This window comes from Oreochromis aureus, linkage group 16, assembly GCF_013358895.1.
Source record: "Oreochromis aureus strain Israel breed Guangdong linkage group 16, ZZ_aureus, whole genome shotgun sequence".
Lineage (NCBI taxonomy): Eukaryota > Metazoa > Chordata > Actinopteri > Cichliformes > Cichlidae > Oreochromis > Oreochromis aureus.
This window is the reverse complement of record NC_052957.1, coordinates 23353706-23379307: the sequence shown is the minus strand read 5'-3', so window position 1 is coordinate 23379307 and position 25602 is coordinate 23353706. Positions and strand designations below refer to the sequence as shown.

Genomic DNA, 25602 nt, shown 5'->3' with positions numbered 1-25602 from the left:
CTTAAGGGCCTGACAGCATGACTTTCACGATGCTTTTTCCTCCTCGAAAGGAAAAGAGCTGATAGCATGGCCATTTAGAGAGTGAAGATAATGACTAGTTTAGAAAAAGAAACGAAAAGTGTGAAGTCATAAAACTTCTCTGACCGATTCCAAACCAGACTAAATCCCAAACTGCGTGTAACTCACTACAAACTGCACCAAGCACCCAGCAGCGTAAAAAGGAGGAAAAGGCAAAAGGGTATTTAGCACTTGCAACACCTTTTATTATATTTGTATGCAGTAAAATTCTTATCACAATAAGGAAGAAAACACCTCTTAAAACTTTGAACAAAAGCACATAACGAAACAACTGCCCATGTTTAGCTCGTAATTGTACATATTTATAGTAAAGAAACATTCTTTATAAATACTGTTTCATCTGTAGCAAGTAAATACCATAATTTAATTACAAATGGATAAATATGGCAGCTGATATTTACAAAAGGAAGGGTGTAGTTACAGGAAAGAAAAAAAAATCGAACGGCACAACGTTTATTGTCCTCACAATCTTCCAGATAGTGTTTCACAATTCCAATTTGCAAAGCACAAAACATCACAAGTTAAGCCCAGCAAACTAAAATATACATTCACAAGCATAATATTGTGGTCTGTTTGAGTTAAATGTTAACTTTGGCACTCTTTCCAGTTTATAGATGTTTAGTATAGTACAATCAATTTGCCTTAGGATCACAATATTCACCATTATAGTACAATTTTATTGTAATGTGTGCACTAAAAGGTCCAGTTAAGAGAAATAGCTACCATTGAAGGAACATCAACACACCAAAGACAGACGAACTATCACAACCAAATGGAATTTGGGCTTTTAGTGATTATTTACATTATATGAAATACACCTCAAATATTATACATATTTTTCCTCTGTTGGTAATCATCATCTTCCCTGGTAAATCCAAAATAATAAGATTAAAAAATAAAGAAGTGTTCGTGTGCCTCCTGTGTGCACATGTCCCAAAACTCAGTGAAACGAGTGTGTGTCGCTTCATTTCAGCGTAGTCCTAAACATACCATTCACTGAAATTGGAGGACAGGCCACTGTGGTTGGTGGTGTTGTGCACAGCTGAGGCTGGGGAAAGGGTGGTGTTGCTTTGAGTCTCCGTGGTGGGTGACACCAGTCCTGGAGGTGTGGATGATTCATAACCAGAGCTGGCTGCTGGTGATGAGTCTGACGCTGGTGGAGAGGATTCGTGGACCTAAAAAAGAAATAAGAAAAAAGAAAAGAAAAAAATACGTATTTATTCTCTGATTTACACGTTAAACAAACAAATAAACAAAAAAAACACTAAAGAACTGGATAAATTCTAAAATGCACCTGGTATTAGACTGTACAAAAATATAAATAATTAATACAAGAAGAGACACACACACACTTCCTGCAACGCCTTACTTACCTTCATGTGTTTTCGTAGAGAGCTGGGATGTGTGTAAGACTTGTCGCACATTTTGCAGAGATATGGCTTGTCCGACGTGTGAACGTGCATGTGTTTCTTTCGGTCGCTGCTGTTTGCAAATCTTCTGTCGCATCCCTCAAACTCACACTGGAACGGTTTCTCTCCTGCAAGAAAGAAATAAAGAAAAGAAAAGATTTTTTAAGACTGCCTCAGGCTGAAGTGTGTAACAACAAGAGCTTGTGGAGAACCAGTCTGTTGTAAAAGTTGAGTGCAGAGTATTGCTGATGCCATCCATTTCAAAAATGTAAATAAAATGCAGGGTTAAAAGCAACACGTTTAGTCGTAACAATTGTGACAAAGTTTCAAGCGTCTTTTAAAACGAAGTGGGGGTGCTGCGACGTCTTATTTAGCCTAAATAATGCGCATAGTGATTGGAAGGGGGTGGGAGAAAGGCGACGAGGCCGTCCTCAGTAGGCCTGCAGAAGGCATATCATTTGCCGGGAGACAATAAAAATCTAATTAGCACGTGGCCAATTTCATGGCACGGCACCGTAATGTATTTCCTAGAAAATAAGTCAAAATGTGAGAGGCTGGTAATGGCCCTGTCTAGCACCTCAACACATATGAGAGAGGCGCATGGGAAAACAAAAGGCATTCCTGGCGGCATTGCTGCTACTGTGCTCGGCTAAATCTACACACAACCCCCGAGCAAACACCAAGTGCAAATCGTTTCAGAGCTAAATACAAATATTTAATAAGGACACAAGGAGAAAAATCTATATGGAAAAAGGGGGTGGGTGGGGGTGAGGAGACGCGAAATACACACACACATACATACACGCAGAGAGTATCATGAATGAGCTGATGTGATTTTACTACGAGCCTGGCTGCTCTAGGACGCACGCAACGCGCTCTCTCTATTCCCTTTGACCCATTTCTAAAGTTTAGCCGGAACAATAAAGCTCCTAGAGAGCCAACTAAACTGCTTTCTGTGCGTTTTTAAAGCACCAGAAGAAGAGTTCGAACGGGCCCAGAGTAGCCGTGTAACGAAGAAATGAAGTATCCCCACCATTTTAAACGCATTTGTTCCCTCTCCTCTCTCTCTCTCTCTCTCTCTGTCTGTCCTGGATGTGATCCTGGAATACTACTTTAGCAGCCTAAAATACCCGCTGGTAATTAGATCTTAATGCGTGTTTGTCTTGGCAAGATACGCATTTACAACAGCGAAATAAATCCTCGGGCACGCTCGGTGACAACAACCACACCAGTCTTACTATTTAAATAAAACCAGTTTATATCAAATAAAGCTTGCGCGATCGTTATTATTTGTATTATTATTTTAATTACCTGTATGCGTCCTCTTGTGTATCTTCAAGTTTTCCGACCGTGCGAAGACCTTCCCGCAGCCAGGGAAGGGGCAGGGGAAAGGCTTTTCTCCAGTGTGCACCCGAATGTGGTTCACCAGTTTGTATTTTGCCTTGAACGGTTTGCTCTCCCGGGAGCAATCCTCCCAGAAGCAGACGTGGTTGGTCTGCTCCGGACCACCGACGTGCTCCACAGAGACGTGCGTGACCAACTCGTGCATGGTGCTAAAAGTTTTATTGCAACACTTTTTGGGGTTGCTGAGCTGCTCGGGGTCGATCCACTTGCAGATGAGCTCCTGCTTGATGCACTGCTGCCTCATGTAGCGGAAAAAGGCACCGGGGTGGTGGTGGGCTGCCATGTTCATCCCCATGTTCATATTCATGGAGCCGTACTGGTTGTGGAGCTGCGCGGCCGAGTACGGGTCGGTCCTCGGACTGGAAACCTGGTGGTATTGGTCGGAGCGTCCGAAAACTTCGCCGGGTAGTCCAAGCCTCATTTGCCCATTCAGGACGTTCGGGGATCCGTGGGACCCATGCTGGTCGTGGATCCCGGGGAACAGAATGTGGCCTTGAGTGTCTGTGTGGGAGTGATGAAGGGATCCCGCCGTGGGGCCAAAAATAGTGTGTTGGCTACTCGCCGGAGAGGATTCTCCGAAGCCGCGACTACGAAAGAGAAAGTCCCTGGTGGAGTTGAAAGGAGAGCTTGCATACGAGGTGACATGGGCGGCGTGAGCCCCCAGAGCCGCCGCGGGGTAGCCCGGCGCCTGGGTGGTGAAGGCAGAGCTCTGTCCCGGGGAGAGATCATGGTTCAGCTTAAACGCACCCATGTGTGCAGAGTCAACAAAGCTATTTTGTGCCAAACTCAAGTCTCTCTCCTGCATCTCGCTGGCTGAGTGATGCCTGGCAAACGAGCCCACTCCGAGTCCTGGGAACTGGTGACCAGCATCCAGTAGCATTATGTCTTCAAAGCGATTTCTTTTTTAAAAAATAAAACACCAGCGCAGAGCTCGAAGCTACAGCAAATAAGTAAAAGAAGAAGAAGGAAAAATCAAATCTCGATGCTGGCACGCGAGGATTGAACTTCCAGCCTTGGAAACAACATATCAGGCGTGTTTCAAAGCGCTGCTCCGCTCAAGAGTTGAAAAAAAGAAAAGAAAAGGAAAGAAAAAAAAAAAAGAAATATTAAAAAAATAAAAAAAATAAAAGAGGGAATCTCGGCTTATCGAACACTGAATTTACTTCTAGTTTACTTGTGACTTAAAAATCCAAGAGTTTCCTCGTGTCCTCTTCTCTTGATTACGGCAGTTTTTTTTGTTTTGTTTTGTTTTTTTGCCTTAAAATCGACTCGAAGAATTAAATAATTATCGTACTAGATGCATTCTGCGTACAGCAGAGCGACAGTAGCTGGGGCATCTCAAAAAACGCCGTTCCCAAACGCGCATGTATTTATTTCTCTGGCTTTGCCCGTGTTTATCGCGGAGGGTCCCTGTTTCTCCGTGGACTGGCTCTACCTCCTCTTCCGCCCCCTTTAACTGGAGAGCGTTCATTCATTCCTCGCAGTCTCATTGGCCGCCGCGCCTCATCAATCCCAGGTGCCCCTCCAATAGCAGGTAGCGCTTTGGCGACTTAATAGCACAACGCCATTTTCCACTAATAATTACCGCCTACTTTTAGGAGAAGATTTGGGAGGTGTGCGGACGAAGGGATCACGACAAGAGAGAGGAGAGAGCTGTTTTTTGTTGTTTATATTCTGAGGGTGCAAAGTTGTAGTATGAAGGATACAAACACAGCATTTGATGAGAAATAGTGAAGATTGTAAAAAGTAAAAGTTGACATATTAGATTAAGGTATTGATTAGGTAGTTTTGTAGATGTGACGTAACTGATCTGTGTATTTTACTGTATCCGTGTTTTTAAAAAGCGCTGATGTTGTATTTAATTTACAGGAACTGACATCAAAAATAAATTGTCAATTAACCACAATGCTATACAGTCATATCATCTCAGTAAAGGCAAAAAGCTATCTATCCATCTTTACCAGAAAAAAAAAAATAAAGTTTGAGTCACTTAATTCCTGACAGCTGAAAAAGCATGTGTGGCTCCATATGGAGTCCAGTGGTTTTCCACTGGTTGTACAACCACAACTGGGCCTTTAGTGGTGCTCCAGCTCTCACCCGGGCAGCCGTCAGTGGTGGCTGACGGTTTCTTTAGTGGTTGTATATGTCGCTAGTTCTGCTTCATTGGTGGTTCTCACTTTACCACACCAATTAAGTTACATGTTACAGCGGTGAACTGGGCTAAGGTGAAAGTTAACCCTTAGTGACCTATAAGGTAGAGGTTGTGTTGAACTGTCAGTGACGCATTTTCGGCCATAAAGTAGGATGTGGTGATAGTGACATATGGTGTGTTTTTGTAAGAAAAAAAAAGTCGATTTTTGCCCCTTCCACGTTAACACAGTAATGTCTACATTGGATTTCTTGTTCTTCTTTCATTTTCCCCCTTTTTGGTGTCCCATGCAGCCAGACAGATAGAAGTCAAATACTCCAAAATACTCATCTGAATTATTTACTGACAACTTCCCACAACAAACACACATTGAATCTGTAGCCACATAAATATACAGGCCGTGCACCAAAGCTGCTCATTCACATGCAAGTCAAAGGAAGTTTACTTACATTTTTACCCCCCAAAAAATCCCACAAGCTCTGCGGTTCCGTCACACAACACAGCTTTCTGCCTGTCTCAGCTTCTCCGGTGCACTCTAGACGACAAATAATGGTGAAGACCAGGGAAACGTTTTAAAAACTTTTTTTTTTTAATTGTGTCTCCTAGCTCTGAGTGGGACAGGCTGAGCGTTGTATGCCATTCTTCCAAGTCTATTTCAACTCGCACCACAGGAAACGCAGGAGCTGATCCAAGTTCAAAGTCACGTCTGCCGACCCCTATAAGAAGTTCTTTATTTCTCTGAAGAAAAAAAAAAACACAAAAACCTTCCCCAGATACGGGAAAGGAGAAAGAAAATTTTGAGAAAAAAAAAATCAATCATCAAGAGGCTGTGGGTTTTCCCTTCTGCCTGGAAAAGAAAAAGCCTCCAACCTATTCAAAATCCCCCACAGACTAGTATTTCAACAGGTTTTAGAAGTACCAATACTCACTGAGATATGCTCACACGCGTAACAAATAAATCACGTGAAATATTACACACAATCTAAAGTTACAGCTGACAAAAATACAAGAAAAAGAAAAAATAACATCTGACAGGTTTATAACATTAAACCCAACAATCCCGATCGCGCAAGGGGCGCTCTGCCTGTGTGTTATAATGGATGCCAAAGGCATATTTCTCCTCTCCGTTATCTGACAGTATCAATATGTTGGCACATTGCAAGGTTACTTGTGTGGCTGACGTGACCTTGTGTTTCATGGATGTTTGACCTCTGACCTGTTAAGACCACATATGTTGCCCTCTTGACTCCTTTTGGTAAAATAACCCTGTTTATGACAAAGCGTCTTTGTTTTAGAGGGAGCGAGAGAGAGGGAGCGAGCGAGAGAGAGAGAATAAGAGAGAGAGAGCTTTAAGACGCCCCCCTCTTCTGTCTGAGGCATCGACAGCTTTGGGTTATTTGGAAACTATAAGTAAATAAAAATTAACCCATTCCTATACCGATTCAACAAATCCCAAACTCCATTTATTTATTTATTTTTTAAATGTATTTCCTTTTTAATCATTTTATAATAGGATTCATGTTAGAAATGGGGAAACTACGTGCCAGTGACCAGGATATGTAATGTGCATAATATCCTTAAACTGCAACGATCAAAGCAAAAATATTTATAGCCAACTAGCAACCAGTGCTTTACCACCAAAATGAGACATTTGTTTTATGAATTTCTAAGTGTGTAAATTATATTAAACCCATTGTGCTGCTTAATGTGGTGAGCGTAAATCAGGGGCCCTTGGAGAAATCATAAACAATGCACTCACTGCTCTCCTGTGTTTTATGGGTTTCCAGAAGCTCTCTTTGGAGAAGGGAATAATTTATTTATTTAATAAATAGCATAATCGGTACACACACGTGGTCGTGGGTGGATTTGTGTGTGTGTTTGAATTTAAAATTTCCATAAAAATACATTTGACACAACAAGCGACAATAACATGGGTGCCTATAACTGCTAACCTTGAAAAGTCTCTCTCTCTCTCTCTCTCTCTCTCTCTCTCTCACACACACACACACACACACACACACACACACACATATATATATATATATATATATATATATATATATATATACTTACTGTCACTGCAGCGCCCCATTTGTACATATGAAAGGTCTTAAAGCAAAACCTCCAGTTGCTGATTATCAAGCTCATAAATCAGTTCAGCAGGGGGGCACGTGCAACAGGACCATAACGTGTAGAGGTTTTCCTCCAACATAATGAAAATCAATTACAAAACTTCAGTGTCCGTGGGGAAGAAAAAGCACTGCTTAATAAATATTTTAGCTTCTCCCTATTTTCAAAGTCGGCTTCTTTTTTGTTTTAGCTGTAAAATAAAACTCCTCACACAACTAGCTGACATGCTGATTTGCGGTTTGAGGCGAGACATCACAATTCGATTGGAAAGGTGAATTAAGACATATCAGTGATGGATACACGTACTGCTGTCAGCGGGGGTTACACCGTCACGCCATAATCTGTCATCTGAAGTAAACTTAAATACAGCTGAAGTGTCTGCCAACCTAAGTCATAACCAAGATTATTTTTAAAAAAGCAGGTAAAAAATAAAGAGCTGGTGAAATGAACTGAGGAGAAGGGTGTAAAAATAAATAAATTAAAAATAAGTGTTGTCTTTGCAATTCGCTAAAATAAAACGAAAGGTTAGGCTCTGCTACTCTTGTCCTAGTGTGCTGCTGGACCTTAATACCTCAAGCAAAAAAGAAAAAAAAAGAGCTAGCTTACATTTTCTATTCATAAAATTTTTATTTTTAATAATTGTAATAGTTTTTGCAGTTTTTTCCCATCTTTTGTGTGTGGGAGGTGGGGTAAAATGTGTGAACATAAATATATATATTTTTAATCTTCAACGTTAAAATTAAATGACTGCCTGGACGATCCAAAACTTAATTCCAAGCTTGTTTACATGTAAACACAAAGTTATTTCATATTAATCAATATATGGGGGAAATCGGTCATATCTATATACCACTGAGTACTTAAACAGTTTTATGCATTAATTTTTAATTGTATTTGTGTTTTACTTTAAATTAAGATTTGCATAACTTCCACTTATCAGGAACGTGGGGCGTGCACTCTTGTATTTTGTGACAAATTATACTACGTCTTTGTACGTATGAATAAAAAAAAACAGAACTCACTTCACATTTGAATATTTGTACATATCAATACTTGAAATATTTCACAACATCCACAAGCGCCCCCCGCCCAAATTAACAGAAAAAAATGTGGATAAACCAAACCCGGAGTAGACTAAGGTTGCACATGTCACACAAACTGTTATTTTGGTCATCCACATGCACCAGCAGCAGTAAACACAAAGCCGCCCAAACGGATCTGCTGGTAACTTTGAGTACAACTTTTTGGAGTCAACAGCAATAAAGAGAGTGAGGGGGCGGAACCCTGCTGAGCCCCTGCGCTGAACGACAGCCAATCGCTTCGTTCTCCTAACTGCCAGTCACCGAAATCCGTCCAATACCCGCAGTGCCATTTCTAAACTGTATTCCCCACTGTGTCCTCCAACTGTTGTATGTTCTGCCAATCGCTTGAGGACAGAGTGGGAAAAGGAGCAAGCAGAGTTAGAAGCCGGACAAAAGAACTTATAGACCCCTTATATACATATTTTCCTAATGTTTTAGAGAGCGTGGTGTGGTGAAAAAAAACCAGTTGCGGTGAGTGCGGATGGACTTGTCAGTGTAGTTATGGAACCCCCTTTAAGCAAGAGGAATCCGGCGATAAGATTAGCGGATTTGGCAGCGACTCAACCCCTTCCTCATCAGAATATGACAGGCTTCCCGGGGCTAGGGGGGCATCACCCTCTCTCCCACCATGCCCACCTCCACCCTGGGGAGCTGGGCAACGACCCCGGAGTGGCACTCACTCCATTTGGACCAGAGCACATGGCACAGACAAATGCTCTCAAACTTAGCCCATCTCAGCACATTCAGAGCCATCCCGAAGCCCAGACCGCGGCATCTTTCACTTCTGCTCAGACCACAGTTGGTTTCCCCGTGGCTCACCCCCACTCAGGCTACTCAAGCAGCAGGGACTTCATCCTCAGGAGAGAACTCTCAGCCTCTGCTATGCATGCACTTGGCGACCAGCATAGTTCCGCCTCCTCCCCTCATCACCATGGCATGTTCATCTCCCCAACAGGTGCTTATGGGCACACGGAAAGTGGGGCCCATTCACTTTTCACTGGACTTCACGACCAGGCGTCCCCAGGTGCCCACCACCATGCCCTCAACGGGCAGATGCGCCTGGGTATACCGGGGGACATCTATGGCAGGCCAGAGCACTTCGGGCACAGGCCAGAGCACTATGGACCGTCTTCTCTCCACAGCTACAACTCCATGAACCTCAATGTGAACATCGCTTCTGCTCCTCACGGAGCCGCGGGGGCGTTTTTAAGATACATGCGGCAGCCCATAAAGCAAGAGCTAATCTGCAAATGGATCGACCAGGAGCAAAGTCAAAAAAAGCCCTGCTCTAAAACTTACAGCACCATGCACGAACTGGTTAACCACGTCACGGTGGAACATGTCGGGGGACCGGAGCAGAGCACCCACGTCTGTTTCTGGGAGGAATGTCCACGAGAAGGAAAAGCTTTCAAAGCGAAGTACAAACTGATAAACCACATCCGAGTTCACACGGGAGAAAAGCCTTTCCCGTGTCCTTTCCCGGGATGTGGGAAAGTGTTCGCGCGATCGGAGAATCTAAAAATTCACAAGAGAACTCACACAGGTCAGTACTTCAAATTGAATAAAGCATACGCACCACAGTCTGAAAAAAACATGGCTTGGTTGCAGAGAATGAGACTATGTCTGAGGCGACCTTGTTTTACTGTTCACACTCGAAACGGACGTATGAAACGATCGTGCGTAATTGCGCGCAGAAGCGAGAAAAAAAAAGACTTTTACTGATTAAAGAATTCGCGTGGTGAGTTACTGTGTTCCGTGTACTTTCTTAAATATAAACTTTTGTTTCCCTTACTCGCCAAGACACCCGCAGTAGGCGTGAAAGAATTAGAGCATATGATTTGTAAAACGTGCTTACGTACCTACAGCACAGCGACAGAACACGCGTAAATGTAATTGTCTTCGGGAGTAGGATCCTTACGCAAAAGCACGGTTAATATATTGATGATGAGTGTATGCACATGGCAGATGGCATTTAAACAAAAAACACATGCTTTAGGCTTACACACAGATTTATTGGTAACCTATCGGGGGGTGCAAACTATTTACAACTACCTCTCTGAGAGTGCCTTCAGAGAAAGACAATTTGCTCTAATATTCTGTCTACTAAAGTCTGGCAGAGCTCCTGAGAGAAAAAGAAAGTGCATTTTAGCCGAAAAACTTCCTTAAATTGTAGTGTGTGCTCTTTCTGGGAGCTGTTTATGTTTTTTTAATAGACTGAAAGTCAAATTTTGACCAGTAAATAGCCCAGTTTTGGCTTTTTGCCACCAGTATAGATAGGCCTCTTCGCCTAACTGAATTATGTAAAATCCACAAGGGAAATAAATAATTCACTGAAGAAAAAACGTGGAAAACCCTTTGGAAATACTTTAACCAATTATTGCTATGAATATGCAGGATGCATTAGACTTCACATTCCATTCCGGGTTTTTGTTGTTGTTGTTGTTTGTTTGTTGTGCGTGACAGGGTTGTATGTATCTTTGTGTGTGCGTGTGTGGGAGAAAGAGACCAGTACGGCACATATAGGTCTCCTGGTGTTTTCCGAACTGCCCCCTTTTAAACTACATACACACATCCCCTGTAAACTAGAGGGGCCTAAAGGCATGTTACACGTGTTCACACGGGAATATAAAGTGGGTGTGTAGCAGTGGCTGTAACGGACGTTTAGTCAGCGGAGGCGTGCAGGCTTCTACACTGAACACTTGTATTTATTTAAGGTGGAATGCTGACAAGTTGTGGTATAATAGGTACAGAGCATTCATGTCCAGTTGTTATTCTGACTTATTAAAAAAATACAATAAAAGCAAAAGCCATAAAGCTTTAACTTAGTGATGTTATCCCTCGTAACAGTATCTCTGTGTGTCTCATTTCTTCAAGGAGAGAAACCTTTCAAGTGCGAGTTTGACGGCTGTGACCGAAAATTCGCCAACAGCAGCGACCGGAAGAAGCACTCTCACGTCCACACCAGCGACAAGCCTTACTACTGCAAAGTGCGCGGCTGTGACAAATCCTACACACACCCGAGCTCGCTGCGGAAACACATGAAAGTGCACTGCAAGTCCCCGCCGCCCCCTGCTACCAATGTCACCTATATTTCCTCCACAAACCCTCTCGGAGACCCTCTTTCGCCCACTTCTGAACCGCACAGGAACCGCTCCGCGAACCTCTCCCCTCAGGTCACCAACCTCAACGAGTGGTACGTGTGTCAGGGGAGCGGAGGGCCCAACCACCTTCACACCCCCTCCAGCGACGTGCCAACTACAGATTCAGACGACGAGGACTCTTTCAGAAATTCAGACCCGAGGACAATGCTCTGATACCTGCTATACATCCATGGGGACTTTCAAACTTGTCATTTAGTTGACCCGTTAAAGTGTGCATCTGTGTTGTCCCCCCACCCGGTTCACTTGAGATATTGATCAGTAGTGATACTAACTGACTGTCCTAAAAACCAGCAAAATTACATTCAGTGTGGATGCAATGTAGCTTCATCAAACAAGAAAGACTTTTTTGTCCCCCTTAACCCAGATGACCCCTGACCTTAACCTAACATGTAAATCATAACTGTCCAACAATCAGTTTAAAACGGAGATTTGACTTGAAAGAAAGAAGAAAATTTGCTTCCAATTTGAAAGAACCAAAAAAAAAAAAATTTTTTTTCTTTGAATCAGGTCGGACTAGAACTAGATTAATGTGTGTGTATTTTTTTTTCCACGAGATGAATGCAGGATTTAATTAACTGCATAACTCAAGACTCCACTGGTGTGCTGAAATGACATCTTTCACATCCTCTTGCAGTTAATAACTTCACTGCAATCAATCAGTGTCACATTAAAGAGAAGGTACTGCTTGTAGCTCCACAAGTAGAAGTAATGAATTTAAAAAAATCTAGAGGCTAGAGAGGAGGCCTTTTTTCTATTTCAGCTAATCTCTTTAAAATGTGGTACAAACTTTGAAAAAACTAATAAGGAAAAAAAAAAATACAGGAGAGGAGGGAAACATCTGAGTGTCTTAAGGGTTCGCATTTACCTTATCAGATTTATACATGTGTTTGGATGGAATTTTGTAATATTTAAGAACTATTTAAGACTATATTTTATGCAAAATACGCAAGTTTAACGCTTGTTAAAGAGTCCAGTAAGTCCCTTGAGACCCTAAATGTCTACACTGACAGGCTTTGATCCTGTAGGATTTGTACATATGTAATTGTGCTGATGCTTGTGAATGTTGTGTAGTTTTTAATTACAAGGAAAAAAAATGTTGTTTTGTACATTGTAATTTATTTGCTGGTTTCAATGTTGTACTGGAATTACAGAAACACCAAAGAATAATGATATCAGTTTTGGTGATGCATAGTACCCTGCTGATGGTTTTTGGTTTTTTTGCTGTTGTTTTTTTTTTTTCAGATTCACCTTTTAACTTTCTGAGTTTATATTTTTTATTTGTGCTCTGTAAAAGAAGAAACATTTACTTGAATAGGCTGTGTAATGTGAAAAGTCCCTCTCCCCCCCCGCATGCCTTTTGTAGTGATCTGTCTTTCATATTGAGGTGCATGGTGCCATTGGATAATAATGGATGGAGAAAAAAGAGAGAGAGAGATGAATCAGCTATGATTGTGCAGACCTTTGATGTTCAAGAATTAATTTACAATATAAAAAAAAATCATGCTAAAATTTAATAATAAAAACAGGACATATACAGTAAATAAGTGTCACATATCATTAACATGATTTACAGGTGAGTTTGATTAAAGGGGGTCATTTGTTTTGTCCTTAGAAGTTTTTATAGGAGGACTGTGCCTTTACTTCTTCTTGTTATTATTATTATTATTTTACGCTATGTAATTTAGCAGACGTCTTTCTAATGTGGACTACACACAGTGACTGCAAAACATCAACATCAGTCTCACCTCGAGTGAAAGAGCTGAAGCAGCTCTCTTCACCTGCCATACTGACGTTTCTATAAAATATCCAACTCTTCTCAGAAACAGGCCTAACGGGCCAAGGAGGCTGGTATAAACTAATCACTGAGCTAATGGGAAAACTTATAGCCCCCTGATGGCGCTACCTCTGAAAGGCGCGACGGCACAAAGCAGCCGAGGCATGAATCATTCATGGGAAAAATAAAAGATAAAAAGATATCCGACAATAAGCAGAGCCTTGTATAGAGTGTATAAAACAAGCTCCCCCTCTTATTTCCTCCATTAAAACGCGCAATCTCACTTTCAAAGAGTTGCCTGTCCAGTCTATAGAATTAAAATTGACCAACGCCAGTTCTGCACCACTTCAAAGGCTGCAGCCTCTGAGAGGAAGGCTGGCTGCTTTGACAGTCTTCATGGTGCGTTAGGATTTCTATGGCAATTGGGCAGTGAGACGCTCACATTTGAATATGTCCGGTTAAAAGGGGAGAAAAAAATGCTAACTGCCACTAAATGAACTATAATCAAAGCATAGGATGTACCCTCTCCAGAAATGTGTGTGCTGTCACAAATATACCTTTGGCAGGTTGATGGCACCTAAATTCCAACCAGTCTGTGAGCGTATGTGTGCAACTAGATTCCTGTGAACACAACAAACAAACAAAGTTGTTATCAACTAACACTTGCATATAAAAAAAGGGCAATGAGAAATTATTATGAGTTTTAACTGATAATACACCTGACTTGGATCAGCCTGGGAGGATTTGGGGACTGAGGCAATAAAAGGCGCACAAGGGAATCGTCACCGGCGCGTAAAACAACATTAATGAACCTAATTTTACAGCCAAAGAGGAAAAAATAATAATAATAATCACACCAGCACCGCAAAGCTTTAATAAAAGGGCAGGTTTGTATTACACAAGCTTGATCAATTTTACAGCTGCCTTCTCAAGAAAAAAAAGAAAGAAAAATGGGGGGAGAAAAGAGAACACTTTATCTGCCGCTTCATTCAAACTATACGCACTTGTGGGCCTCTTCTTGTTTTGTGCCTCGACTTTTTTCTTTTTTTATATATAGAAGGGGTAGGGGCCAAGAGAGTAGCGTGCTCTTGTATGTCCTGTTTGGAAACAAATGCTCAATGAATGTTACAAAATAAACACGATGAAAAATAACCAGAGACATTAAAAGGAGGGAGAGTTCATTTCAAGAAAAGGAGTGAAGCGGTCACCCTTCAGTGAGAAACGCTTTGAAGTAGAACTTATTATCTGAGAAATACTTTTTTGGTTGTCCTAACGACGCTGTTGAATTGGAAAGGCACTCCTTTGTCAACGATTTGTTCTCCTTTAGAGGGATGTCCGTGGAAATCACTTACATGGGCCACCTTAACATACTGCCTGCAAATCAGTAACCGGCAGAGTCAGACATGCAGACGCCACTTGGGAGAGGACAAAGCAAGAAGTCGCAGTGAGAGCGCCGCTGCTTCTCAATCGCGCCCCTTTAAAAGGGGGTTGAACGATAATTTCTCAGACGAGCGTGGAGGCAAAACAAACGCCGTCTTGTCAGAGTTTACAAGCATTATCCATCTCCTGAATACTACCGGCACAATGCTCGCCAAAAGTGCATGTGAAGTGATTTTTTTTTTTTTTGTCACAAAAGTTAAGAGTCTCGACTCAAGACTGCAAGTGATTTGATCAGAGCACCTGCGCCAGAAACTGTAGTGCGCATGGATCACCTTTACGGCAACAGAAAAGTGCTTTGGGGTTTGGAGGGGAATAAAGTACCAGAAGGAGAGACAGAAGAGGGGGGATAAAGAAGTTGAGTTTTAAAAAATATATATATTCTGTTAATTAACTTTACTTTTAATTTGGAGGAAGCAGAAATCAGGTGCGGAGACGCAAACAGCACCTCTTCACACTAACCCCCCTCTCACCCTCCCACCTCCCAGAATTCACATACAGCAGAACAGCAACACCTTGTGATACCTCTGGCCCGTTTTACCATCTCAGCTAAAAATAAATAAATCACACTTCTCCCGTTTCCTCAATATGAGAATGAAGACGACGGTGATAATCGTAAACCACGACCCCTGTAAATAACACACGGAATGCGGCTAAATAAATCTGACATGTCGAGATTCTGCAGGTATTTCACATCAAATGGATACCAGTTTATTAAAGTAAGTGCACAGTTCACCTACTCAGCTCAAACAAACGTCCTGATGGGTGGAAATGGTTTTATTATTTTTTAGTTTTAAATATTTCCTAGTAGTAAGTAAATCAACCTTATGAAATAGCAGCCAGTAAAAAGACAGTGTTAAAAGCGTTAAATTATCTGCCAGTTCTTGCTGTGGAGCCAAATCTTAATGGAGACTGATGTTTCTGAATGATGGTGGTAACTTATGAGCACGTTCAGTGTCTCTGCACTTACAGCGTTAAAGAGCGTCTTTGCCACAGGATTCCACCTGTTTGTGTGCATTACTTTCTGTGAGTGGGAACTTTGTTTTTACTGGCCTCATATTTGCAGTGCAGGCATTTTGCCATTTTTTAAAGCTCCCTACCTGGTTACTAGCTAGCTTAAGTTTCATGAGCATGTCAGAAAACAAGGCAGCTCAGTTTAAGTTGCACGGCTCCCGCTTAACTTCCACATTCGCAACTCCAAGGCTGCCTTTAGAGCCGATACCCCCCCGCCCCCCTTTTTTCTCTTCTTTTTCCTCCAACAGAATCAAAGTGCCCCTTCTCAGTTTGCTCTGCAGCCATTAAGTTTTATACTTTGCACTCCAACCTGCAGGAAAAAATGAGAATTCCAACTTAAAGGAAGCGATTTAAAACATTTTTTTTCTTTTTCTTCTTTTTTTGTTGTGGAGGGGAGAGGAATCTTTTTCCAGAAGCATGGATTGGGAACGCTGGGAGAAATGAAAATTCTTCGTCTGCTTTTACACTCGGTGCTCTCGGACTTCTGCAGGGGGAATGTCGCTCCTCTTCAGCCCGACATCAGCAGCTGTGGTTTCACCTATTAGCCCTGATGTCTTTCCCAAAGGAGTCCGGGACTTTAAACATCTGACAGTGGGCACGCAGGGGGGGTTACTCTACTGACCTGTAGCCTACTTGGTTTTAGTTTCATAGGAACTTCATTAAATCAATTACTGTGAGCACATCATCATGTTTATAGCGTTAATAGCAAAAATATGTTGTTGGTTTTTTTTCTCCCCATTATAATGTTTTGCCTGTTCTACAAAGACATGTAGGAGTTTTGCAGGTTTGGGCGCTTTTATCATTTTATATAAGCAGAACCTGAGTGATGAGGAAAATTATTCTTGCTCTGACATTTAGACTTTTTGTTAAGTGGTACCACTAATACAGGCAGAGTGTACACAAGAGCTTGCTCTTCTGTTTGAAAGTCATTGTTAAAAAGCTTTCCATGACTTAATTTTAAATACTTTTTTGGGTCAAAACATATCCAAAATTGTCCCCCATAAGGACTATATTTTTTATATATTACACTAATCAAATTAAGACTAATTATTGTGTTTTCAGCGTAAAAAATATTTTGGAGGGGCATGAGAAAAAAGAAACTCAAGCAAAAATGCACAAATGAAGTGTAAAAACCCTACTGACAGAACACATTTCTAACAAGTGCCAGGCGTCTTTGAAACACAATACACATGTGGATATTTGCAATGTTAGCACTGTGAAATTAAATTTGAAGAGCTAATATAATTCTATGTGAATGAATTGAAACAATTACATGTGGCATATTTTCAAGCCGAATAAATAATTTTTTATTGTAACGCTTAAACAAGAAACATTTGTGTATTGTTTTGTTTTAAATGTAAGCTCTACGTTAGTCATCCCTGATGATAAACACTTTGTTCTTTACCTTGTCCTTTAGGAGGTAGATAATCTCTGGGATGAACGATCAGTGCGTCACTGGTAGAGGCATAATTATAACATTTTAACTAAGTCTTTTAGGGACTGGGTTACTTAACTGATTTCCTATGTTGTCACATGTATCATGGGTACTTTGCAGATGCACTGCTACTCAGAAGAGTGTGATACATCACTCAGAAACTGACATAATATCTGGTGGCTCAGTAACATCTGTGGGGGTAGAGACTTGGTGCTGGTCCAAAGCCCCCATCCCAGGACTGGGAGCCACTCCAAGGCAGTAGGTGAGGAGAGCAAGGTCGTCCACGGACAACCGCATGAGCCAGGCCCTGCTACCTGGCCCTTATATTGCCCACCGGCCAGAAAGTAGAAACTAAAGTGCAGATAAGCGTGAGCATGCTGCCCCAGTAGTCTCTTATTGAATGACAGGGCTTTCCTAAAAGCCTCTAAATGCAGGATGTAGGCTTCATCGTACTTGGAAACTAGGGATGAGAGGGGTGGAGGGAAACGGTGAACTATATGCTCAATCAAAGCGAAGCAGATGGACTTTTTAAGTCAAGGATATTTTGATTCGTGCCCAGGGATGGAACTGCTTACAGGGTACTAGGTATATCTAAAAGAAACAGATTCATATCTGGCACATAAATGAGGGCTGCTTTCAGATACAAAAGCACAATCAAATTAAAAATGTTTTGATTTGAGCTCCAAAAAAAAGAAAAAAGGAAAAAGGCATGACACAAGCTCCATAATATAGCCAGTTTATATTCATGCACTGACCTAGGTCAAGTACACTGGAGGCCTCTCCATAAAATAGGGATTATGTTCACCACCTGAATCCCTGCTTATCAAATTCAAGTCCATATATGACCCTTCCTTTTCTCACTTTACATATCTTAAAACCCATCTTTGATTGCTAAGAATGATTTCAGAAGCATAGTGCCAGTCCACCAGTTTATTTCATTGCCTTTTTAAAAAAAGCTTTTTTCTTTCCGTCAGCTTCTCTTTTGCTTGCAGTGATTGATATCAGAACCAGATTTGTGGAGAACTATCATGCTTGCAACATCAGAAAGACGGCCCCTGAATGCATCTGGTTTATTGCAGAAAAGGTCAGCATTTAGAGAGTGAAAATCACTCTGTCGCAGCTGGGGAGAGGGAGGACGGGGCATATTTGGAAAGGAAAAGAAAAAAAAAGAGGGTTATGTCCAGATAAGGAGGAGCAAAGAGAGCTCAAGACACAGTCCTGTCAATAAAGAAAAGACAAGGAGCTATTTGTGCCAACACCAGATAAGAGTGTGACTGGCACTCTGCCTGCGAACATCTCGCTGTCTTTACATCGCTGAGGCACTATATGTTCATCATGGGCAAACTGGTGAAGTTGGCTACCAATCATCCTTAGCTTCGAGGTCACTGTAGGAGCTCTAATCCGATGTGATAAGGCAGTGCGCTAGCAGTAAAGCATCCAGTATGGAGGCGCCACTGCTTCCTCAACCATGCAGTGCCAATACCTCCCTCCGACTTCATGGAGATGTCTGCGTGGATCCCAAACATCATAAGCAGCCTGAAAACCCATTCCCTTCTTTTAAACATACTTGGGTTTGGCAGTGACCGATATGGCTCTGAATGAGCAGAAGAAAATGTGGAGTCTTGATGTTTCCAACTGGCCAGGGATAAGCCAGAAAGGAAATATGGCTGGATGGGCAATAAGATCGAGATATGGGGGTCTCAATGTGACCCGGGGCTTCAAAGAGATGTGGTTTGGGTCTGCTGAGGCGCCAGATGAGGCTTAAGACATGAACGATTGAATGCCAAGATGACCTATGGCAGTAATGGTGTCCTGACAGAGTTCCATCCGCCATACATTTTCCTTACACTTTGTACTTAAGGGCAAGTTTGGTTTTAACGCTGGCTAGAAATCACAACGCTCCACCTCCATCTAAGGACATAAACAGCACTCTTTTACTTGCTGTGAAGACACTGATGACAGCCATAATGTGTCTGCTTGTCCCACAGGACACTTAGCGCTGGACTGTCCCAATCACAAGACTAATTGTATAATTAGGCCAGCTCCACTGGGGACGGGGACCTTTCTGGCCCTTCACAGACATTCGCCATTGTAAATGACAGTATAGCTCACAAACCATCAACGCTTATCCATCTTAGTGACACAGGCCTTGAGAGATGGTGATATTTTATTAACATGACTGATAGTTCACCAAAAGGAAAAAAAGAAGTAAAACATAACCTGTAACTCTCACCTGGGGATTATTTATCACATAACCTAACGTAATTATGCAGGTGCAGTGTTCACTTCTAACAGCTCCAGCACTCACATTTCATAGGCATTTGAACGGAAGCGGATTGTGAGAAGACCAGCCTGCAGATTATGTATTCATCACTTCAGTGGGGAGGCTGCAGAGTGGTGCTTTTCTATCAGGAGTGTGTTGGTCCTGAGGAGGAATGCAAAGCCAGAATCACCCCCTCCCCTACACACACTACTACAGTTCTTATTTCCCTACTACAGCCAGCCCCTCCTTAGATTTTCAGCATCACCATGCGCGTCATTATCGTTGTCAAAAGTTGTACACAGAGTATGAACTCTCGGGGATGCGGGGCTGTGGCAGACCCTGCCGCAGATCCTGCCGGGGGGGAGCTAGAGGGGAGGAGCAGGAGGAGAAGAAGGAGGCGGAGGAGGAGGGTGACGCGCAGGTGTCGGTGCTTCAATTCTGACCGGCCGTGACGAGGTTAGGACACTTTTCTCCATCCAGGAGGGCCCCCATAGGCGCCCTCATTAAGCAGGCCCCTGTAGCACCGAGCGGCGTGAAGAGGCGAGGTCCGACTCCTTACTCTGAAAACCTACCTCTCTCACCTGGCCTCTGTCGGTCTCGTCACGCTTCCAATGGGGAGAGCTCCCAATATGAATGATAATAAGCATAATAACGACCATGCAGGTTGCTGGACGGTTGGAGTTGGTTAGGCAAGCGCCAATTTCGCGACACCGTCTGAGATGTCATTTAAAGCGGCGCAATGCGCTGAGTAATCACTTAAAGAGTAAGCTGCACCGAGTCGCTGGTGGCTTTTTGCTTCTTCTGCAACAGAATGCGCTCAAATGACACTCCGAAATTTTTCTCATTTGTTAATTTGCAGCGCAGTCCCACACCAGCCCTCTCCTGCGTCATTTTATTTATGACGCACGTCGGAAAAGTTAAACGAATGAAGTTTCTTCAAACTTCCCCGCCGCACACTGTGACCGAGATCCAAAGGGCAAGTGGTGCTTCATTAACCGTATCCCCATTTACTTTAGATCCCCCCTGAGTCTCAGAGCGAGCGGATTAATGTCAATTACCTGTCATTTTTGCAACATCCACAATATGTTATACCGGCCTGCTTAGACGAAGCCCTGAATAAAATCCCCAGCAACGCATTCCCGCGACTTTTAAAAGAACCCATTTAATTTGTGACGAGTTCATTTTGCAACTTTGATTTCGTTCATCTGAATTTTCCATTTTTATGATTATTTATTGTATTTTTATTAAGAATCCGTGGAAGTTTCTACTCCAGATGTGGCTTGATGAATACTGAGGAAAAAAGTAATTAATTCCAGAAGGTGCCGTAAAACCAGTCGTTTATTTGTGTTTGAGGTTTAAGGGGTTGGAGGCGGTGACGAAAAGCGAGGGCTGAATGTTATCTAGTTATTTTTTCATAACAGTCACAGGCCTAATCTGCTTAAACAAAAAAGGGCAAATTAGGCACACTTTAGACGTCGATTAATGTTTCCTAAATCCCAATTAGCGGGCTGTTTGGATTACAAGTTTTTCCCATTTAGCGAGATAATAAAGAGACTCTAGATGTTTGGAGATTTATTCATTTTGTTTCAATAAACTATTCTTCGCTGACGCAGACGAATAACTGCCACCGGCTCAATAAACGTGATTTCCCTTTAAAGACCTAAATTAAAGGGCTGCTATGCATGATGACCGTACCGAACAAAAAGCCACAGGACCGGACAAAGAACACACCATCCAGCTCGAGGACCAATAAGGGGTTTCTTTCACTTTTCAATCACTTCTAGTCGTGCCCGGGATTAAGAGAGGGCTCTTGACTCTCTCTTTCACACAAAACCAAGAGTGCTTGTCAGCAACTCGAAGGGAAAAAAGAGGAGAATAATAGTGAGTCCAGGGTTATCGTGTTTAATTGGATTAGATGGTGTCATGTTGAAGTCCGGAGCATGACAAACAAGAGATAGACGGCAACACGACCGGGATAAATACAGCATTATTCCCACTTAAGTTTTTGTTTTTTTTTTTAAAAAAAAGGAGAAGAATTTGTTGAAGGCATTTTATTTGCTTTCTAATTTGGATAGAAAATTGCTTATACGTATCCAGTTCCTGGAAAGAGAGCATGTTTTGGCGTCTCTCTATAAAATGAAGTGAAACATGCTGAGGCTAAGAACTGTGGCACTGGAGAGGTTTATATTGTCGGGACTGTGTTGTCGGGTTTGCGCTGTGCTCATCTGTGCGTCAAGCAGCGGCAGCAATAACAAGGTGCGCGCAGCTGTGTGCGCAGGTGCAGGTGCGAGGCCTCCACCTGCTCAAAGAGGAGAGAGGAGTGGGAGGAAGGTGCACATCAGTGCGTGCTTCCCCCCCTCCTCCTCCTTTTCTGTTTTTGTCGAGATTGTAAAAATAAATAAATAAATAAAAATAGTGCAAATAATGCCGAATTCACGTCGTTGCGTTTTGCTTTTATGACGCTTTTAAAACAGGGCAAAAAGGCAAAAACCCTTGTATTGTCGGCCCATGCAAATTGTGAGCGCAGCAGAGAAACACAACGCTTTCAACACCTTTTTAAACTTTTATCTCGGAAGGATGAAGTTGTTACAGCCTCTTATTCGTCAGTTATGCTCCGTTTTAACAGTTCCGACTGTCATTTTTGTTGTTGTGCGTTTGTGTGTGTCTGTTCTGCTCCAAACAGTCATGTGTGACTCGACAAATGAAGCCAGTGTGAAGGCGTTTTTATAGAGGATGAGCAGATATTGATATTGCTCAGGTAAACAGAACAAAGGGACGGCGTGTAGAGAGCAGGATCACAGGATGCGCATCAGTGCCCAACCACAGCAGATATTTTGCCAGGGAAAAAAAAGGAAAGAAAGAAAAGGTTAAAAAAAAAAGTTGCAAGGTTGTGAGGAAGCCGTAAATCTTTCTATAAATAAGTTTGTTTTTAACGTTTTTAATCGCTATCAAGTCATAAATATATAACCCATCACACAATTGGAGATGATACCGACTCTTAGAGGCAGGTGTGATATTTGATGTCTTGCCCTCCTCTTTAAAGACCATAGACCTTTATTTTATGAGGGACTGTTAACCCCCCTACAACACACACACACACACACACACACACACACACACACAGTCGCGTAAACTTTCCATTGGTCTATCTTGCTGATGCATTCAGGGACAATGCAATAAAGCAAACAAACGGCTTTTTTTTTTTTTTTTTTTAAACTAAGCAGAATCGGTTTCACAGTTTATTCAAGTAAAACAGTCAAATATGGAGGTGATGTCTCATTAAGCCCACAGATGTGATATGAAAAAATACATATATGCATTCTGACAGCACACGACAGCCTCCTGTTTGTACGCCTACTCTAAAACTGCTTTTTGTAATTCATCGGAAATGAAGTCGACTACAAAATAAGGAGCTATTGAAATTCATTATTCAGTAAAGTCAATAGACGAAATAAAAATAGAGTTACTAAAATGTGACGACAGATGGGCATTTGAGGGGGGGGGGATAACTTTTTGAGACTTTTTGAGCGTCTATAAGGAGTCTCATTACCATGCCACCCCTCTTCCCTCTCCTCCTCCTCCTCCCGGACACCCTTCCTCACTCCTGGCAACAGCAGACAAAGCGGGCCGATTTTACTGGTCTCCGTCGGGGCGGTCAGCCCCTTTGATCTGAGCCCGTTAAAAAGAAGTGAATCGAGGGGGAAGTTCGAGCAAGACAAAGCCTGGAGGAAGGTAAAGTCACCTAGATTTTTTTTTAAACTTACCTTTAAAAATGATAAAATCTGACCATAATTTAACTTTTGAGGGCATCATTCCTAATTTGCTCTGAAGGTAAAGGCAAGCTCTAACCCGTCCAAAGGTTAGATCTCACCAGCCTGAGATCTGTTAATAAACTGCACAATCTTCTTTCACTAAATGCAGATGACATTAAGCGGACACACCCCGGACATCCAGGACATCCAAAAGAACCACGAGGGCCTTCAGAGGCCTGCGCGGCTTTGGGGGCTTCAGCTCAGTAGATACAGTTAAATCCCGCCCATCATCTCAGGATGGGTCTTTAGCAGGTGGATAGAAACTAGAACAATATTTATACCCGTGAGGAGAATGACGTGTCGTCATTATTCGGCTTGCATTAGGAAGAAAAAAAAGGTCATGAAAATTATATAATTTATGGAATCGTTTTAGACACACTGCATTTTTGTTTTTAAAAAAGGAAAGATTTATGGCACAATTTAAAAGTGAGAGGAAACTTGGGGTTTGACATCTCTCCTTCTGATTTCCTCCCACGCCGTCCCATCCCCTCGGCCTTCACTCGGTGACGGGGACACTCAGACAAAAGGTCTCCTCAAATGAAGTTAGTAATGGTCCACATGTGCCAGATGAATCACGCAGCACAGACAGGGCCGCGATGAATTTCATATCACGCAAACGCACTGGTGGGAGAAAAGAAGAAGACGAAGAAGAGTGGACATGCCCCTGCCATCAGTGGGGGAAATTTAAAAGGTTCCGCCAAGAACGAGTTAGTGCAGATTGTGTGGACGCTGCCAAGCAGGCGTTTCCATTCAGAATACAGCAGCTAATATTAAAAGAAAAAAAGCCCTAAAAGGTAGATAGATCAAAGTAAAGGTAGAGCATTGTCACGGCCTACAGTTTAAACACACGTGCAAATTTTTACTATAAAAAAAAAAGAAAAGAAAAAAAACACCTGATATTGTATTTCTGCAAGGCCATGATGATATCTAAAAAGGAAGTGAATTCTTTTTATTTAGAGCCCTTTTTTAAAAAATTATAATTTATTTTTCGTATAAAGCAGTCCGTGATAAGGGCTAACATTTTTGGGGGGTTGTGCGCCTGAGGGCAGTGATATAATGAAAATTAACAAGCGACTGTAACAGTGCCGTCACAGTTTCGTAGAAACACGGCCCATCGCAGTCACTTTGAAAATGCCCTCATTTATTTAAAACAATATTACTAAATATTGAAACAGAGTTAATTATCGTAAACGAAATGTTTCTATATTGAGCAGCTGTGCACACCTTATTTTTAAGCCGTTTTTGCTAATAGCTTTACACTTCTCAAACTGTGCGCCAAGCGCAATAACGAGGTATTTTATTGCTTTAGAATAATCTTCTGCTGCAATTAGTTTGTCATATATTGTCATTACAAGTCTATTAAAACATCAAGTCATTATTTGGGCATCCCCGGGCGGGGGAATTAGAATAAAACTATCTTTGCCACACGGGTCCCATTTAGATTAATGGAAAAATATGTAAAACATTTCGTTTTAATTTTCTTCTGACAGTGTTTTGCATACATGCATTTTCTCCGCCTGCGCTGTCCCTCATTATTTATGAAAGCAATCTCGACCAACACATTACCGGGCTATGAAATACTGCTTGCAGCCTAATTGATTCCCGTCACAATTTTGTGAGGTTATAATCGTGTTAATTGTAATTTAATCTCTCTGGGAATACCGGAGAGATGTATTTAAATACAACAGTCGAGCGAGCTGAGAAGATTTTATCAGTTCCACACATAATAGAAATGTCATGTAGAATTACACAGGCAGACAGGGATGCATTCCTCTAATCTACAGAGATGTCACTGACATCGTTCACTTTGCCTGCCCCCCAACCCCCATTTCCAAATGTTACCGAATTGGAAAGTCGTCTAAGTAAGTGCAAAGATACCATTTGTTTCACCTTTCAGCAGACGGGGAGGGGAGGGCGGGTGGGGGATTAAAAAATACCCAATAATAACAAGATCATTGGGTGGAAGGTAAACATGATATTATATGTGGCTCATTAACCTTCAGAGGATGTTGTGCTTTTTTCTTTTTTTTTTTTCAAAACATAAAGTGACCAAATCATTTCCTGATCAGCCACAGAAGAGCTGCCCTTTTTGCTTTGTCTCTGCATGATGCCATGTGCTGCTTCCTCTGCTCTGAGATCTGCCTTCCTGTCTGTGGGGACACCTGTTGGCACAGAGCAACTTGGAAAAGCCAGCTTGTCTCATCAGAGTGGTCTCTCTGTCGTTGCTGGACTCTCATTCTACTGCGCTCTAAACAGTTATTTTATTAATGCAAAAAAAATTAGACTAATTAAAGTAATCAATGTATGTATTTAAAGTATACTAAATATTCCATCCATCTACATACTTGCACATTAAAGTAAGGTGCGTTGGTGCTGTATACATAATATAAAGTATATAGATGGAGGGAATATTTAGGACTCCGCATTAAATAAAGTGGGGACTGACGCTGTCTA

The 25602-nt window shown here is 42.0% G+C and overlaps 2 protein-coding genes across 2 annotated transcripts; one reads left to right on the top strand and one right to left on the bottom strand.

Annotated features, from left to right (window-relative positions):
- Positions 1-253: 253 nt before the first annotated feature.
- zic2a (zic family member 2 (odd-paired homolog, Drosophila), a) lies at positions 254-4298 on the bottom strand. Its single transcript, XM_031734610.2, has 3 exons — positions 2799-4298; positions 1452-1615; positions 254-1253 (listed from the first exon to the last, which is right to left on the bottom strand). Exons 1-3 carry the CDS (start codon positions 3769-3771, stop codon positions 1059-1061), a joined length of 1332 nt encoding a protein of 443 aa, XP_031590470.1. The 5' UTR covers positions 3772-4298; the 3' UTR covers positions 254-1058.
- A 4327-nt stretch (positions 4299-8625) lies between these two features.
- zic5 (zic family member 5 (odd-paired homolog, Drosophila)) lies at positions 8626-12840 on the top strand. The gene is made up of 2 exons (XM_031734613.2): positions 8626-9795; positions 11127-12840. Exons 1-2 carry the CDS (start codon positions 8754-8756, stop codon positions 11564-11566), a joined length of 1482 nt encoding a protein of 493 aa, XP_031590473.1. The 5' UTR covers positions 8626-8753; the 3' UTR covers positions 11567-12840.
- Positions 12841-25602: the final 12762 nt, after the last annotated feature.

Coding starts and splice junctions, on each gene's coding strand:
- zic2a (XM_031734610.2), bottom strand. CDS start 3,771: ATGCTACTGGATGCTGGTCACCAGTTCCCAGGACTCGGAGTGGGCTCG. Junction 1,616..2,798: donor ACACAAGAGGACGCATACAG/GTAATTAAAATA, acceptor TCTTTCTTGCAG/GAGAGAAACCGTTCCAGTGT. Junction 1,254..1,451: donor CTCTACGAAAACACATGAAG/GTAAGTAAGGCG, acceptor TTTCTTTTTTAG/GTCCACGAATCCTCTCCACC.
- zic5 (XM_031734613.2), top strand. CDS start 8,754: ATGGAACCCCCTTTAAGCAAGAGGAATCCGGCGATAAGATTAGCGGAT. Junction 9,796..11,126: donor TCACAAGAGAACTCACACAG/GTCAGTACTTCA, acceptor CATTTCTTCAAG/GAGAGAAACCTTTCAAGTGC.